Here is a 16,016-nt window from a genome sequence, read left to right on the forward strand (position 1 = left end):
TCTGCAACAGATTCAAACACTTTTTTTCTTTGGTCCGAAAGAAGATCACAAATGGCCCGGTGGCCGAGCTCGGATATACTTTGAGCCGGGGAGCCGATTTTGTTTCGACGTCCATCTCACCTTGAGACGAACCGTCGTCAGGGGAAGTCATTTTTGTTTGATTCTATAAATTATTTGTTCATTTTTAATCGATAAAAATTCTTTATTGTGAACCAAGGAATTTATAAAACCAAATTTATTTTTTTGGTTAGATCAACCAAAATATATTTTGAATCAATCTTACAAGTGCAGCTGATTGATTCAAAAGGACTGTTGATGTAATGCAACAGTCCTTTATGAATTGAAACAAATAAAAAATAAAAATTGCTACGAAGAAGAAAACTTTTTCCACGTAAGATATCTTACTCTCCAATCTTGTCCGCCTCATCAATCATGACCAGTGGATTTTCGGTTTTGGTTTTCTTCAAACACTATTAATTTGCCCGGCATCGCACCGACGTAGGTCCGTCTATGTCCTTTGATTTCAGTAACATCGGTCATGCCTCCAACGCTGAAACGGAAGTACTCTCAATTCAAAGCTTGAGCAATCGACCGCGCAATACTCGTTTTGCCTACAGCGGGAGGACCGTGGAAACAGATAATTTTCCCTAGGTCGTTCCCTTCAATTGGCTCACGGCGATGAATTCAAGAATTCGCTTTTTGATGTTTTCCATGCCTAGTGATCAGCGTTTAAAACTTCAGTGGCACGATCGATATCTAAATTTTCTTAACTCATTACTCCCCATGGCAAGGTAGTTAGCCAGTCAAGATAATTTCGCGTTACACTATTGGAAGGGAGAGGCATTGTTGAATAGCTACATTTATTGAAACAGGAATGTTACTCACTTGAATTCCGAGCTATGACTTTCTAGAAAGTTTAGTTTGTTAAGCTCTTCTTCGATAACATCGGCCACCGCTTTTGGAACTACCTTATCTTTAATTCGCTCGCGATACTTTTCGCCAATAACATCTATGTCATCTTTCTCGATGCCAAGTTCTTCTTTATAACCTTTAGCTGCTCCTGTAGAATGCACTTCCGGTGTTGTTATTTCACTTTCTTTTCTACTGCGCGGCCAATTTTCGCTTGTAATTTTGACAGTTCCAATATTTTCTTCAGTAGCAACATAAGTCGCTTTGGAATCTGTGAATAAAGAAATGGTGGCAAACGATCATTTTATCGGAACAATCAATTAAGAAACTTACGTCGATTTCCTCGAGAATTTCTCGCAATTCTGGTGAATCTGCAGCCGACAAAGAAGCCCCAAGATAGCAAAAATATACTGGGTTGTCTACCATATGTTGGTTCTGATGCAATATTTGCTATAAGCTTTCCCTACAAAAAGACTAACAAGTTTAACAACAAATTGTATTCATACAATATGACTTACCTCAGTGGATTCCTCGTTATAATATCCCGTATGGTTTTAATTAATTCCTGTGTAAGGGCCTTCACTTCTTCGGTGCGTTTAAATGATTCATGCTTGTTTTCCATTTCCACTAAAAGAACAGGTTGATGTTCGCCATCTTTCAATAAACGTAAATGTAAACGTAATTGACATGTCACCAACCAGATACTCAGACCTAATAAGGCGAAAGGTTAAGTTGAACCAACCATACGCCGGTATATTCCTCAAAAGGGATGACGACAACCCTAGTGAAGTTGTTGACAATCTGACCGAAATATACAATGTAGGAACGTTTGCGCAAATACAGGAAATGCAAGATCTTGGCGATAAGCTCCTGCCGGTCGTGACTGCCCGACGTATAAAGATTGTGGATCAATTGGTCGAAGATTTAGACGCACCACCAGATGCCAAGCGTTAGTGTCGACAGTAAATCAGCTGGATTTTTTAGATTGTTGTGTTCCACATCTCACAGAAATGACAATAAAATATCCATTGTTTATAACGCAAATCAATATCGACGAAAGTGACGCAGAAAAACGACGCCAGAAGCACAAAAATCGTAATAAGAATATTATCTGGAATGCTACCGACGGCACTTTAGACGGGGAACCGATTGAAGAACCAGCTAAATTTTCTGCGCTCTTTGTTTACTTAACTGATCGGCTGTTCACGATAAGAGCTGTCACTGTCACTTGAAAATGACACCCATAAAAAATTCGCTAAACTATTTTAATCCTGAAAGATCCCGAATAAACTTTTCTAATCCCGCCTGAACTTTTTTGGTAGGGTTCGGAATCAGACTAAGTTTAGAGTGATTTCCCCCTAGCTATGAAGTGTTAATATGCGAAAATCAAAATTCTCTTCTCCCAGATGAGTATCTCTAGCAATTCTGGCTAGTTAGTATCCGGCTCTACTGAAACATATGATTTTAATTAGAATCGGTTGACACTGGAACCGGAGTTAGAGCCAGCCAAAATTCCGACTGAACTTACTGGTTTAGATAGAAACGTGTTCGAATGTTCCGTTCTTTGATGTTAGGCTTGCATGTTTGTGTCGTCTAATTTGCGTCTAATCGATCGCTTAGCTAAGTTTCGTCGGTTCATCGCAATCTGAATCTTTGCAGCACCGCCAATCATCCACTCCGTGTCGAAAAACATTACATAGTTGGGTGTTTTCCGGTTGCCTTGGTTGTTGGAAACTACTTTGTTAACAAAAAGTAACATTTGACAGATCAAGGTTCACTAAACTCATTAATGAATGTGATATTAGGACTCACCACTTCATTTACAGTGTTGCCGATAAAATAATAGAAAAAAAACAAAACAGTGCTGCCGAAACGAATATTTCGCGTCTCACCATTCTTGATTTGGTGAAAAAATATTAAACATTCTTGCATTTTGCAATTTTTCAATTATTATAAAAAAAACAGAAATTGTCCTAGAAACCTCATTTAAACGGAAATGTTTATAAAAATATGACATCTTTCGATAAAAAATAAGAAATAGGGGGTTAGGCCTGATGAGAAAGGTCTCTTCATTCCTATATAAGATACTAGTTAATACCCATCGCGCGTTGCTGCGATATTCAACGAAATAGTAGGAAAACGCAATTTTGTTCCGAAGCGCCATCAGGCAAGCAGATAATCCCCAACCAATATCACACAAACACACCTCATAACAAATACCTACTGTGTATAATTTTTTACGAAAATCGGTTAAGCCGTTTGGGAGTCTATAAATCATATACATACAAACTTTGACTTTTATATATAGACTAGCTAATACCCATCACGCGTTGCTGCGATTTGCAACGAAATATGAGGAAAACACACTTTGTTCTATAGCGCCATCTGGTGGGCAGATAATCCCCAACTAATAGCTTACAAACACGCTCCATAACAAAAGCCTACTGTGTATAAATTTTTATGGAAATTGGTTAACCCGTTTGGGAGTCTATAAATCATATACATACAAACTTTGACTTTTATATATATACTAGCTAATACCCATCGCGCGTTGCTGCGACACTCTGCGAAATAGGAGGAAAACACAATTTGTTCCAAAGCGCCATCTGGCGGGCAGATAATCTCCAACTAATAGCACACAAACACGCCCCATACCAAATACCTACTGTGTGCAAATTTTTACGGAAATCGGTTAAGCCGTTTGGGAGTCTATAAATCATATACATACAAACTTTGACTTTTATATATATAGACTAGCTAATACCCATCGCGCGTTGCTGCGACACTCTGCGAAATAGGAGGAAAACACAATTTGTTCCAAAGCGCCATCTGGCGGGCAGATAATCTCCAACTAATAGCACACAAACACGCCCCATACCAAATACCTACTGTGTGCAAATTTTTACGGAAATCGGTTAAGCCGTTTGGGAGTCTATAAATCATATACATACAAACTTTGACTTTTATATATATAGATAGATAGATATAGATAGATAGATAGATAGATAGATAGATAGATAGATAGATAGATAGATAGATAGATAGATAGATAGATAGATAGATATAGATATAGATATAGATAGATAGATAGATAGATAGATAGATTAAACAAATTTAATATGCGCTTATCTGAGGCTTAAAAAAGAGAGATAATAACTACTAGAGGGAGCAAAGCGCTACTGTCACCATGCATTCATGGACTGAAGCATGGGGTCTCGCTCTAGCATATTGCAGCCCATTACTTTGCCATGTGTGTACCCGGCGCAATATGTGTCAAACCAATGGGCCTAGTATATGTAAGATCGAGATAATAAACCACCAGTGTTAACAGCGGCATGCGACCTCTAGTAGGTCTAATCTCTTTTCATAAAAATCAAAATACTGTACTAAATTCGCTTTCTTACCCTATTCAGGTTAATTCCAGCCACTGTCTCAATTTCCACTGAAGTTAATCACTTAACGTAGTCGTCTCTGGATTCGATTCCTTTGTGTGTTCTCGTTTGACTATCCCATACGAGGAGCCAGCGCGATTTTCATTGAATGTGCTTCGAGAAACAACGACAGATCAAAGAAACAAGGCATTTTCAGTGTCGAGTTGACGAGCATGTACCTAAGCAGGTGTACTATACCAACCAACTACAACTACAATGGTACATGGACGGAATAACTGGTAACATTTGTCGAAATATTTATTTTTAAATTATATATCGAAAAAAATACTAATTTTAGGATCAACCTGTTAAGGTATTGCTTTACGAAAATACACAGAAGGTTGAGAAGCTGTCATTGACATTTTCGTAAATGGTTACGTCTTCCATACCTAAATATAATGGAATCTTCGGCCAGCAAAGAAAAACGTTTGCCATCGTCGCGTAACGAAATCTGTGAAACCGTCAGTTCCAATATAGTGAAAATCAGGAGCCATAACTACAACGACGGAAAACCTAACAGCTTCCAAGTGACAGTAGTAATCGATAATTGGCAAGAAAGCCCGACTAAGCATCACAACAAAAAGAATTATAACTAGTAGATGGAGCAAATCGCTGATGTCTCCATATATTTACAGATTAAAACATGTGATGTCGCTCCATCACGTTGCATTTCATTACTTTGATAGGTCTAGCCGGCGCAATAAATGTAAAACTAATAGGCTTATTATATGAAGGAGCGATGTGGTAAACCATCAGTGCAACCAGCGACATGATCCCTCTAGTAATTATCTGGGAGGGAGAAACAGACTCAATAAATGTGAACGTCATAGCCAGCCAGAACGAAACTGTCACTCCGAGCCACAAAGAAGTGAACATCTGAACATCGAGGAAAGGAAAGTATTGTTATCGTATTCTTGCTTGAAAGTGTTTACGAACAATAAGTTTCCTTGATTTTTTGTCTAGATTGGGCAAAATAGTTAAATATTGTCAAAGTTTTGCTGTGATTTTAAAATCTTATTCACATTAACCAGTTGAATTTTTCGGGAATCCGTACTGCCATCATCAAATATATTGTATTTCTGTGTATTCAATGTTGAATAAGAATTTGGATGCGTTCAAGCGCTTCGAGCATCGTTTTAAGACAATACTGCGATCTTGCTATAATGTAAAATATTAAAAACGCATAGATTATATGAATATTTCAAATAATCTTTACATTTCAATAAATTAATCAATTTACCAGACAGAACGAAAGTTTTTGAACATAAGAGGCAAATAATCACTATAAAAACAACTAGTGGAAGGATTCAACAAAAGCGTCTTTTTCACTTGGATTTTTATTAATCTTAAAAAGTCGTTATGATGTTTGAATTATGTAATGCTGTATCGTCACTTAAATCCTCAATGAACTATGCCTAACGTATATTTTATGCTCGTTATGTAATTATGGAAATGAGATGACGCTGTAAATGTTCTCTGATCCAAGAAATGGGAATGTAGAATAAAAAAAATATTTTGTGACGCAGGTTTTTTGATAATTCAAAAATATTTTTTTGTTTTAAAATAATTTATATCATCTTTGTATTAAAATATTTTTTTTTTATTTTTATTATATAGGTTTCAACCTTAGGGTCATTCGCCTCTTTTCGAAACCCAGGTTAGCTGCGTACAAGGCAATGGATTTACCTACCACGCTATGCCCGCCCCCTGTATTTAAAACATGTGAATTAAAATCTATTTTCATATCTATAGTAAAGACAAGTAATAATGACGAAAATCGTGTAAAGAGTTTTAAAAATTTGTGGCCCATTAAACAATTTTAGAATGAGTGACACTTTACTCATCAGATTTGGCGATGCCCCAGTTTAAAGTTTCTTTTGAGGGTGTACTCAAAAAATGAAAATCATCAACGTAGGCCTAGATTCATGCAAATAAATATGAACAAAGTTTCGATATAAAAATTAGCAAGTTACTTCGACATGAGGTTTGACATCGACATAATATTTTTAGTGTTTGGGTGCTCATAGCTTAATCAGATGATCCGATTCATTAAAATATTCTATTTTTATTTATTAGTTAAAAACATACACTTCAAAAGTTATTTGCAAAATAACCCTGTGGTATAGCATGGTTAAAATTGACAGTTCGACAGTTAAATAATTGTTGTTGGAGGATGTGAAAAGAAAGGTGGAAACAGTTTTCTGTACTTTATTTAGGTTGTCGATATTTTTCAGTAGAAAATAAAGGGCAAATATGAAAACGAAAACATGTTATGTCAAATGTTTTTTCGGCTATTTCATTAGTGGATATTTAAGTTCCAAAGCTGTGAGTGACATAATTTAAAGCTGTTTTTACAGCTGTCAATTCCAAATACCTATCCATTGGTTAACATTTGGAATGAGTCGCTCTTGTGGTTGGAACTGTCAAATTTCAATCAAAGTGAAAAAAGTTCGCCAAATGGTCCACAGCCTAAAAGTATATATGACGTTTTTTCTAGACGTAGAAACTGATTCTGTTTACAACCCAAATTGCTATCAGTTTATATATTTAAGTTCGTGATTTTTTAAGAGTCATTAAGTTTTATTTGGAAAAGCAAAAGGCAATTTGTTAGACTATCGAAGAAAATAAAAACAAGTTGTATGAAAAAAACATTGCAAATTATCGGCATTATGGCCGCGTCCCCGCACAGTGGCACGACGATTGACAAAACCCCAAAAATGAATGTCTTGTAATTCTTTTCAAAATATTTATTTTATATTTCTCCCAGTTTGAATAAAAATATCTCCAAATGTTACCACAATCGGATGAAAATCATTTCTGTCATCCGATGTGATTTACTTCTGTTATTAACGTGTATATTAACCCTTTAACGTCCAACGCCTTCAAATGGGTTTATATAAAAGTAGTCGAAAAAAGAATTATGGAATTTCAAAACTGATATCCGAAATGCATTCAGTGATCCAAAATTAGTTAAAAACCCGATTTTTAGCCACATAAACCAATTTTTATAATTTTGTCACAACTTTATATGAACAGGCCACTGCTATGACCGAAGCGCATTTTTTCGCAGCGGCTTACGGTGAACACTCTCCCAGACGAACCGCTCAACTTAAATCGAAAAAGTAAGCAAGCTATTATAAAAATTGTATTCTGGTGTACTTGAACGGTTTCGGCATTAAAAAAATAATTCTGCGATAAAAAAACTGTGTTGATAACAAAATTTATGTTTTAGGTGTTCAAAATTTAAAATAAAATATTACAAAAAATCAAATAAATTTTGATAAAAAAGGAACCATTCAAGTACACGAGAATGTAAATACGAACAATTTAAAACAAAATTTATGAAAATCGGTTGAGTAGTTTTTGAGATGTCACTCCACTGCAACGGTCCTTTTCAAGAAACTCCATTCTCAGATAATTGCGTTCAAAGTTTTGTTATAACTACATACAGAGAAGAGAAGGGCCACTCAAAATCAAAACTTCTCACAATTCTTTTTAAAATCACTAGCGGCACGTGGTGTCGAAGCCCTGCAAAATACACTGTTAATCAACACATTAGTTCGAAATTATACGACGTTACTGGTATAAAATATCTAGCAAATTCATCCCCGATAATCCGACAAGTGGTCAGAATATGTTCTACCAAATAAAAATTGTCATGCAATAATTAACCCATCTTTCAAACATTGACTGCGTTTTTGGGTTGCAAACGGATATTTTACTTTAAAAATTAACCTATCTTTTTCCATCGAAAAACGAAAGTTTTAATGTTGAAGTATGTAAGCATACATTTACGTTTAAATATCGAAACTTTTGACTGCACAGTTAATTCTTAGCGCACTGCCCAAGAAAGATTTTCAATGGATATCTTCCCAATGGTTATTGTGTGTCCTTTCTTTTGAGAACCACCAAGCAAGGACATTAAATTTAAACACAAACAGCATTTTGTTAGTTAGCCATTTTCCTTTTCCAGGATTCGATATAAGTTTTTTGGTCCTTATAAAAATTAGTTTATAATTATTTTCAATCTTTTATATTGGAGGCTGCTTTGTATAAATTCTCATGAGTACCTTTTCAAGGATTTAATGTCGCATTTCAATTTTTATGAAATGTCACCAAGGTCTGTAAACCATGACAATTGTTCTGACTACTCACCAGTGCTGCCACAATTAAACCTGTACTGGGAGTTGAAAATTCCTCGTATTCTGTACCCACACAAAGACAAACAGAATCATTTTATATAATTATTTTTCATTCGAGATAGTGATATACTGAGTTGGTGCTGATGCTGATATTTGGCTGCGAAAACCCAAAAAAATCCGACTCGGAATCAGTTGTTTCATTGCGATAAAATTTCGCCAGAAACCATTCAAAACTACGGAGTGTTCTACTAAAATTTCCGAAAAATCTATAAAAAATTAAAATATTTCCAAAAATCTGTGGAAATCGGTGAAATTTTCATGAAAATGTTAAAAATCTGTCTTCTGAAAAAAGAAGCTGTGACCAAAAATCAGGCAATCTATGAGACGTTCGTTTGACAACTCAGTGGATCTTTCATTAGTTCCGATTCGTTTGATGTTGGATCGAATCAACGGTTTTGTCGGACGTTGTGCCCAACAAAGCGGAGTAACGTCAGAAGAAACAATCAAGAAATAATCAGCTTATCCAACACGTCTCATGGATTACCTAATTGTTAAATAAATCTGTGACATTAAAGAAAAATTTGTGAATGTGCAACCCTGGCTGGGGCTTGTATTGACATTTGAATGCGAGATGTGACAAACTTGTATTCAGCAAATCAAATGAAGCCTATGGGTGCTTACAGAGTGGCGGCGAGAAGCTAAGCTGGGGCTAGGGCTGACGTTAGAATGCAAAAAACCTGCTTGCTGCAAACCAAAGGGATGATGCCAGAGTGAAAGCCGAGCTGATCTGCACCGACTACCTGCTTTTACACTGACAGGTTCCATTTGATATGCTGCAAACAGGTTTCTGGCATCTCGCATCCTACTGTCAGTACCACACAAGTAACCCATAGGCATTATAACGTAGCCTAATATCTGCTTTAGATCCACATATAATGCTGTCTTGAAGAGCCGCGAAGCCTGATATTATGCTGGTATTATGCCAGAAAAGGAGAAATATAGTGCTATTACTGTGCATAGATTGATAGCTCGTTTCTACAATACTAATGCTATTAGCATTAGCTTCAGTTGGCTGTCATTGTCCGCCATGGTTTTAAAATCATTTCCTATGTTTCCTTTCGGTATGATGAGCAAAAGGGAAAAATTTTAAAACAAAATGTTCTGTTTAAAACCGTAATTGACTGTCTTCTAATGTATTGTAATGAATATCCTTGATGTGTTTTCGTTCTCACATGATATGAATGTTTCACGAAAATTACCTTTAGTATGTCTCGAACTGAGGTACCTTGCCTCGTCCTTCACGGTAAGTGCGCTGCGTTTGCTCCCTAGACTATATTGCATATATTCGATTGAAATGAAATATGCCCAATATAATCTTCAAGAAGAGTTGCATAACAAATAAACCCATTGCATTACAATAGCGTTAAATCGGCTTTTTATTTGCTCTATAATGGCACTAAATGCACTTGTAAAGCTTACATGCTTTAAAGATCCTTGAAGCATGTACGCGTTATATCAGCTTTATATACGCATATAGAGCCAGTGATAATGCTATATGTCAGTTGCGCTATTATGCATTATTGATGCTAATATAGAGATTTATTGCATTGTTAATACTGTAATGGAGTTTCAATGCAACATTAGTGCAAATGTATAGCCAATATAGTGCAATGGCTTAATGCTTATGGTTACTTGGGCAGCACATACACAGTTTCTCGCCGCCACTCTGTAAGCGGCCTATCACAGTAAACGCAAGCAATCCGCGCAGATCCGCTCGGCTTTCATTCGGTTTGTTTCAATACACGGTTCTTGCTCCTAGTTGCTCCGTAGCAAACAGGAACAAAAAACTTGCTAATTTTTAATTCGGTTTGCTACTAGAAGTAGAAAAGGAGAAGTACTTCCAGTTCCTCCTGGTACTGTAACAAACCTATTTTGACATCAATCCTTTGATTTGCTGCAAGCAAGTTTCTCAAATTCCGCATCCTAATGTCAGGGCTAGCTCCAGCTCAGTTTCTCGCCATCCCTCTATCAGCAGGCGCGGCGAAACACTTTACGCCCGAGTGGGTAGAAAGCATAGGGTGAGGGGTCCATTAGTAAGGATTTTTTCCCTTTTCGCAATGCACACGCTGACATTACATTCACAAAAAATCGCATTCGTTTGAGCAAATGGAATTGTGGTACATCGATGTTTTCAAATGTGTGTAGTGCGAGATACATACGTTGCACATCTAAATTTTTTGAAATGGTTCAAAATTTCGAGTGAGTAATTACCCACTCGGTTATTTTCGAGTGGGTAGTACTACCCATACTACCCACGCTTTGCGCCGGCCCTGTCTATCAGGGGTGTAACTCAACATTTATAACCTGTTTACTGGTATGCATCGCAGTGTTAAATTATTTTACCTGTCGTGTTAAAAAAAATCTGTACCAAACTGTACTTTTTTTTACAAAAATATGTTATCCGTATCGTACAGAATTTGTACCAAAAATTCTCGAAAAATCTGTACCTTTCTAGATAAATATGTACTTGTGGCATCGCTGCTACACACTTTTCAGATCTGCGTACCAAGAAACTATTATTAATCAGTTACTCAGCAGCCAAGTTGAAGATTTTTTTCTAAAATAAATTTAAAAATAGTTAAACTGTTAGAGAAAACAACTGATGTTAAGACCGACGATGGTGAGATTGTATACGTTCATTGGGTCATTAAGCCATATGCTGTTTTCGATTTTTTCCGATGCAGCTGACGTTTTATCGAACCTTTTTTTTGTTCGAAAAATTACAAATATTTTTTTTTACAAAATTGAATTATCACGACAAAATCTTCCATTGGCTTTCCTAATATGTGCTAAGTGCTCTTGTGACCTTAAGTACTCACATTAGCTGTCACTGCATTGGATTGGAATTCAGAAAAAAAAGTTTACTTCTTCAGCTTAATTATCACAAGTAATATTCATGACAAATGGAAAAATCCACCACCCATGCGGAAGATCACGTTCCACTAGTTAGAAAGACGGCTCTGCAATCATGTGCTGCTTAGCAAAGGTTCCTTACGAGTTAGTCTTCAATATGCAAAATTAATAAAAGCGGACCAGGTAATCAGAGAACATTCCGTTGAAACTGGATAATTCTCCGGACGCACCGCAAAAATAACAGATAATGTCGTTTTAGAAAACGAGCGTTCAATGATTACATACAGCAATAAGCATAATATCAATCAGAAAAGTAAAATCTATGATACGAAACGCAATAACACATTTTCTGTTATTTACTGTACGCTTTAGCGAAGCTCGACCTTACCGCCTGCAACGATTTATACGAGCCAGTCTCAAAAGTTATACTAGTTGAAACGTCATACGGGTGCACTTTCAAATCAAAGCAAGGAAAACCAGCAACAAATCCGATTCGTTTTTGTGAGAACTTTCGTAATTTTGTTTGTTCAATGTGGTACTTCTCTTCTCTGCTACATACGAGGATGGAACAAACGCGCTTCGAACGGCTGTAGTTTTAGCACAGAGAACAGACATATAAGCTAGAACAAACTTTTCCGAAAAGCCTGTGTAAACATTTAAATAAAAATACGTTGAATATCACCATCGCATACAGGTTCGCATGCGTGAGTCACCATTGTATCCAAGTTCGCACACAAGTCCCGTATAGCGATTGCTGACCGATCGAAGCGCCAGCCAGTGACAAGTTGCTACTTGCTGTTGTCATTTCAAAGCGAGTTTTATTTCTTACACAAGTCAGGGGTGGCATTACGCATCTTGAAACGAAATGTTTATTGTATGCAAGCTTGTATGAAAAAGTCGATTTGAAATGGTTCCATAATGTCGCCCCAGTTCTCAGTGGTTCTAGTGCTCCGATCTGGATGAAATTTCGCACAGATATTTTCGTCAGTATGTACTTTCATATAGGCAATATTTTTTTGAACCTTAACCACTTAAGCGATTTACAGGCATTTTGTTTAAAAAATATCATGCTTTGAAGTGAAAAGGACAAATGGATATTTTTCTACCAGTCGTCAGACGAATTTCAATAAATGAACAGCTTAGGAAGAAAATAACGTCACATGTTTCTACGGGATATGAGGTGGAGCCGTCAATCGTAAATTACACTCGAATGTAACATTAAATAAATAAGAACTTTTTTGCAGATTCTTTTTCACATTTGGAAAATAAACCGGTACATTTCTCTTATTCAATGGTGGTCGACATTTCACAAATCAGATAAACGTGCCTTTACCGGCGATTTTCCTTATTCAAGGATTCTGTTAGATTAATTTTTATAAAATTAAATTCTATTTTTCAGCTTCAATTTAATAACGGTTTTTAATAATCAGTGCAAGAAAATTTTTAGGAAATTGTGGTAGAATGAAGGAAAAGAACGGCACAAACATCTTATTTTTAAAATAGAAGGTGAGACACATCGTTCCGAAATGTGTTCCTTTTCACTCGAATACTGGAACCAATCTGTCGTCTGACTTTATCTTCAAATCAATGTAAAGCACCCGGAAAAAAACTTTCACTGATTTTATACTGTCCCTAGCTCTATTTCCATCACACGATTGAAGTCATGTGCCGGTCACACGCTTGCATCAATGACACGCAAAAAGAAATTTGCTCATTTAAGCGTCGCCCACCTTGATCGATTTTTACTGTCGGAAGTTTTCTTGCTTCGTGACAAGTGCTTTTATTTACACTTCGTGCGTAGTGTCTGTTTCTCCCTCCCAGGTAATTCACGTCACGTTAATTTGGTGTCTCTATATATTGAAAAAATCAAAAATTCTTCGAACTGCCCATTTTACTCTGTATTCCCCTGTCCTATTTTACCTCGATTCACCATACTTTTACACCATTTGGATGAACTTCGAGTGGGGAATATGAAATAAAGTTACGACGGGTAGCTTATAACAAAGTTCCAGTAGCCTACCGCTCGCCGGCATCTTGTATACTGGGTATGAACTCCAAGAGTTCATTCCAATTTGTCAAAAATATTGTTTTGACGTAGATGAACCCCAAAACAGTGTTGCAGAATATACCGATTCATCGATATCTAAACCGATTTTTAATTTCAATACCAATAAAGTTTCTAAAATACCGATTTATTTTTTCTTACCAAAAAATAACGATTTTCATATAATATGATCAATTAATATTACGTATGGGCCTTTTTAGAAAATGTCTTCACATTTCCACATCAAATCATCCGGAAATTGATTCAGCAATCTGCCAGGTTACTATCAAAATTTCAAATGAAGCTCAACAACCGATTCTGAAATCGATTGAGCTTGGTAGGTTTGATTACATAACATTAGAATGATCTATTATTTAAAACTAATAAGTTGCAGGTAACTTTTGGTTAGCATACATCTTCACACCGATAAATACCTATTTTTTTATTTAGAACTATACCGATATTAGATTTGTTCCAGTACCAGTAGAAAGTGGATGTACTCCGGAGCAAGCAGAGAGAAAATCGTTCCTATGTTCTCTTCTCTTTTTTCTTCTTCCGTTAGCAAGCTGGAGTAAAAAGCAAGTATTTTTTGCTTCTGTTTGCTCCGGAGCGACTTCTGTGTACTATAGAACAACTTATTATACAAAACCATCTGACAACGCTGCTCTAAAGTGAAAAGTGCTGTTCAAACATCGATGACATCTTTTTTGTTTTTTTTCCTGTTTTCTCTACCTATCTGTTATGTATTTCATCCTGCCAAGGAATCTAAAAACATCAGCTGTCTCCCGTTTCCCGAGAGTTCGCCGACCAGTTTTGCTTTCAAACTGAAGAAAAACTACAGTGTAACTTCACCAGGCACAATCATCAGAATGAGATGCAGGAAATTTACCGTTTTACCGTTCAGTATGAGAAACATTTTACAAATGATAATCGTGTATGCCCAAAAGGTATTTGTGCGGATCTGCGAATCCGGTTTTTGTGGAATAATTCAACCAAGGGCTATGATGTAGCAGCGGTGGAGAGTAAGTCCAATACTACGGCTTCATCCCACCCCGGCAGCAGATGAGCGCTGGCGAATGTTCTCAGCCACCTGGAGGAGGAGGTTCAGCGCGGAAGAAATGTTACCAGACATCGCCGATCTGGTGTCTGGACTTTTTTGATAATTTCATAGAGATTGGGTGTGCAGATGGGCGGTTGGAATTCTGGGAGGGAACGACTGGTAACTTTAAAGTAAATTGTATGGAGTCACTTGTTTTTTTATTACAACTATTGACGGACGTTTCATTGCAGGGTATATATGAAGCCGAAAACATCCACAACAATGGGGTAACTAACATAAAGCTCGCCGGTGACAAAGTGATAGTCGCACGGTTGAGTGGACGAATTGATTCTCTGAGACTAGAAACGTACACGCAAGGTTGTCAGATCGATTGGGGTTTACGTCTGCATATGGGCGAAGTAAGTCCTATGTTTCAAGTAATTTTTTAAGCTCATGTACGGCGCAGAACAGACAGATTTTATTTGTTATTTTAAAATACTGTATATTCTAAGTCATTTAATTTTCAGTCTGCAATAAGTATGTCATCAAGTGCCTTAATTCTTATTCTTTTTTAGCCCACGTACGCACCGGTTCGGCAGGAAGCATTAGTTTATTTCAGCAATCCGTCCACAGCGTTGCCAGCTCAACATAATGCATCCGAGGAGGAGCTTCGATGTATTCTGGAGTTTCACCAGCAGGGTTACCGGTGACATGTTTGGAAGTGGCGGGCGGTACAGTTATGACTGGCAGCCAGGGCCACACTGTTAAAGTGTTCCGACTCGATAGCCACCTATTGCAGTTCACCCTAAACGGCCATTGCGGTCCTATCACATGTATTTTCATAGACCAGTGGCAGGCCGAGATGGGTGCATCTGGTCGCCAGGATGGTGTGCTATGTGTGTGGGGCTTGAACTAGAACAGCTCCTACAAGACAATGGTTACGAGAGTGTTCAGCAGGCAGTTGGTAAGGTAGTGGATAATTTTTATAGTGTCGATTGTTGATAACAGGGCCATTTAATGGCGCCGCAATGAAATATAGAAAGTTACTAAATACATTTTGATAATAAACAAGACTTCTATTTACATTGCTTTCAATCAGATAATTTTTGTTAGTACTTGTTTTTCCTCTTCTATTTTCCCATTAACGCCTCCAGTGACCGCGTGGATGCTTTCGGTCACGGTAGAATCCTCAATTTTTCCTTTTCGCCTGCTACCATTCCTTGACCTTTCGTGCAGCTTCTTGTGTCCCATCAAATGACTACGTTCAACGAATCTTTTTCTACACTATTCACAGCCATGGGGTCGTTGGCCACAATGCTTGCGATTATGCTGGGTCAAATGTGCTCTTCGAAGAAACTCTTGCCCGCAGAGGTCACATTTGTACGGGCGTTCGTTTGTATGGATTTGCATGTGCCGAGTCATGTGAGAATATTTTTTAAACCCGCCACCAGACTTCACATCTGAATTCTCGATCTTTGCTGTGGACAAGTTTGTGCTGCGTAAGTTCTTTAGGTTCAAGAAACTTTCTACCACAGATG

General features: G+C 37.1%; 1 protein-coding gene and 1 long non-coding RNA gene across 3 annotated transcripts; one reads left to right on the top strand and one right to left on the bottom strand.

Moving 5' to 3' along the window:
- Positions 1-294: 294 nt before the first annotated feature.
- On the bottom strand, positions 295-2,042 carry LOC131682986 (uncharacterized). The gene is made up of 4 exons (XR_009304301.1): positions 1,428-2,042; positions 1,243-1,372; positions 886-1,180; positions 295-824 (listed from the first exon to the last, which is right to left on the bottom strand). It is a non-coding gene; the product is annotated as an uncharacterized LOC131682986 (long non-coding RNA).
- A 12,146-nt stretch (positions 2,043-14,188) lies between these two features.
- Positions 14,189-15,506, top strand: LOC131682980 (uncharacterized). Of its 2 annotated transcripts, none has more exons than XR_009304292.1 (3): positions 14,189-14,676; positions 14,730-14,897; positions 15,054-15,504. XR_009304292.1 is itself a non-coding variant. In XM_058964810.1 (3 exons), the coding sequence occupies exons 1-3, from the start codon at positions 14,502-14,504 to the stop codon at positions 15,186-15,188; spliced, it is 471 nt and encodes a 156-aa protein (XP_058820793.1). In that variant the 5' UTR covers positions 14,189-14,501; the 3' UTR covers positions 15,189-15,506. The 2 variants fall into 2 exon arrangements, 1 of the variants encoding a protein (XP_058820793.1); XM_058964810.1 differs by having other exon boundaries at positions 14,189-14,669; positions 15,054-15,506.
- Positions 15,507-16,016: the final 510 nt, after the last annotated feature.

The sequence above is a fragment of the Topomyia yanbarensis genome, chromosome 2 (genome assembly GCF_030247195.1).
Source record: "Topomyia yanbarensis strain Yona2022 chromosome 2, ASM3024719v1, whole genome shotgun sequence".
Taxonomy (NCBI): Eukaryota; Metazoa; Arthropoda; class Insecta; order Diptera; family Culicidae; genus Topomyia; species Topomyia yanbarensis.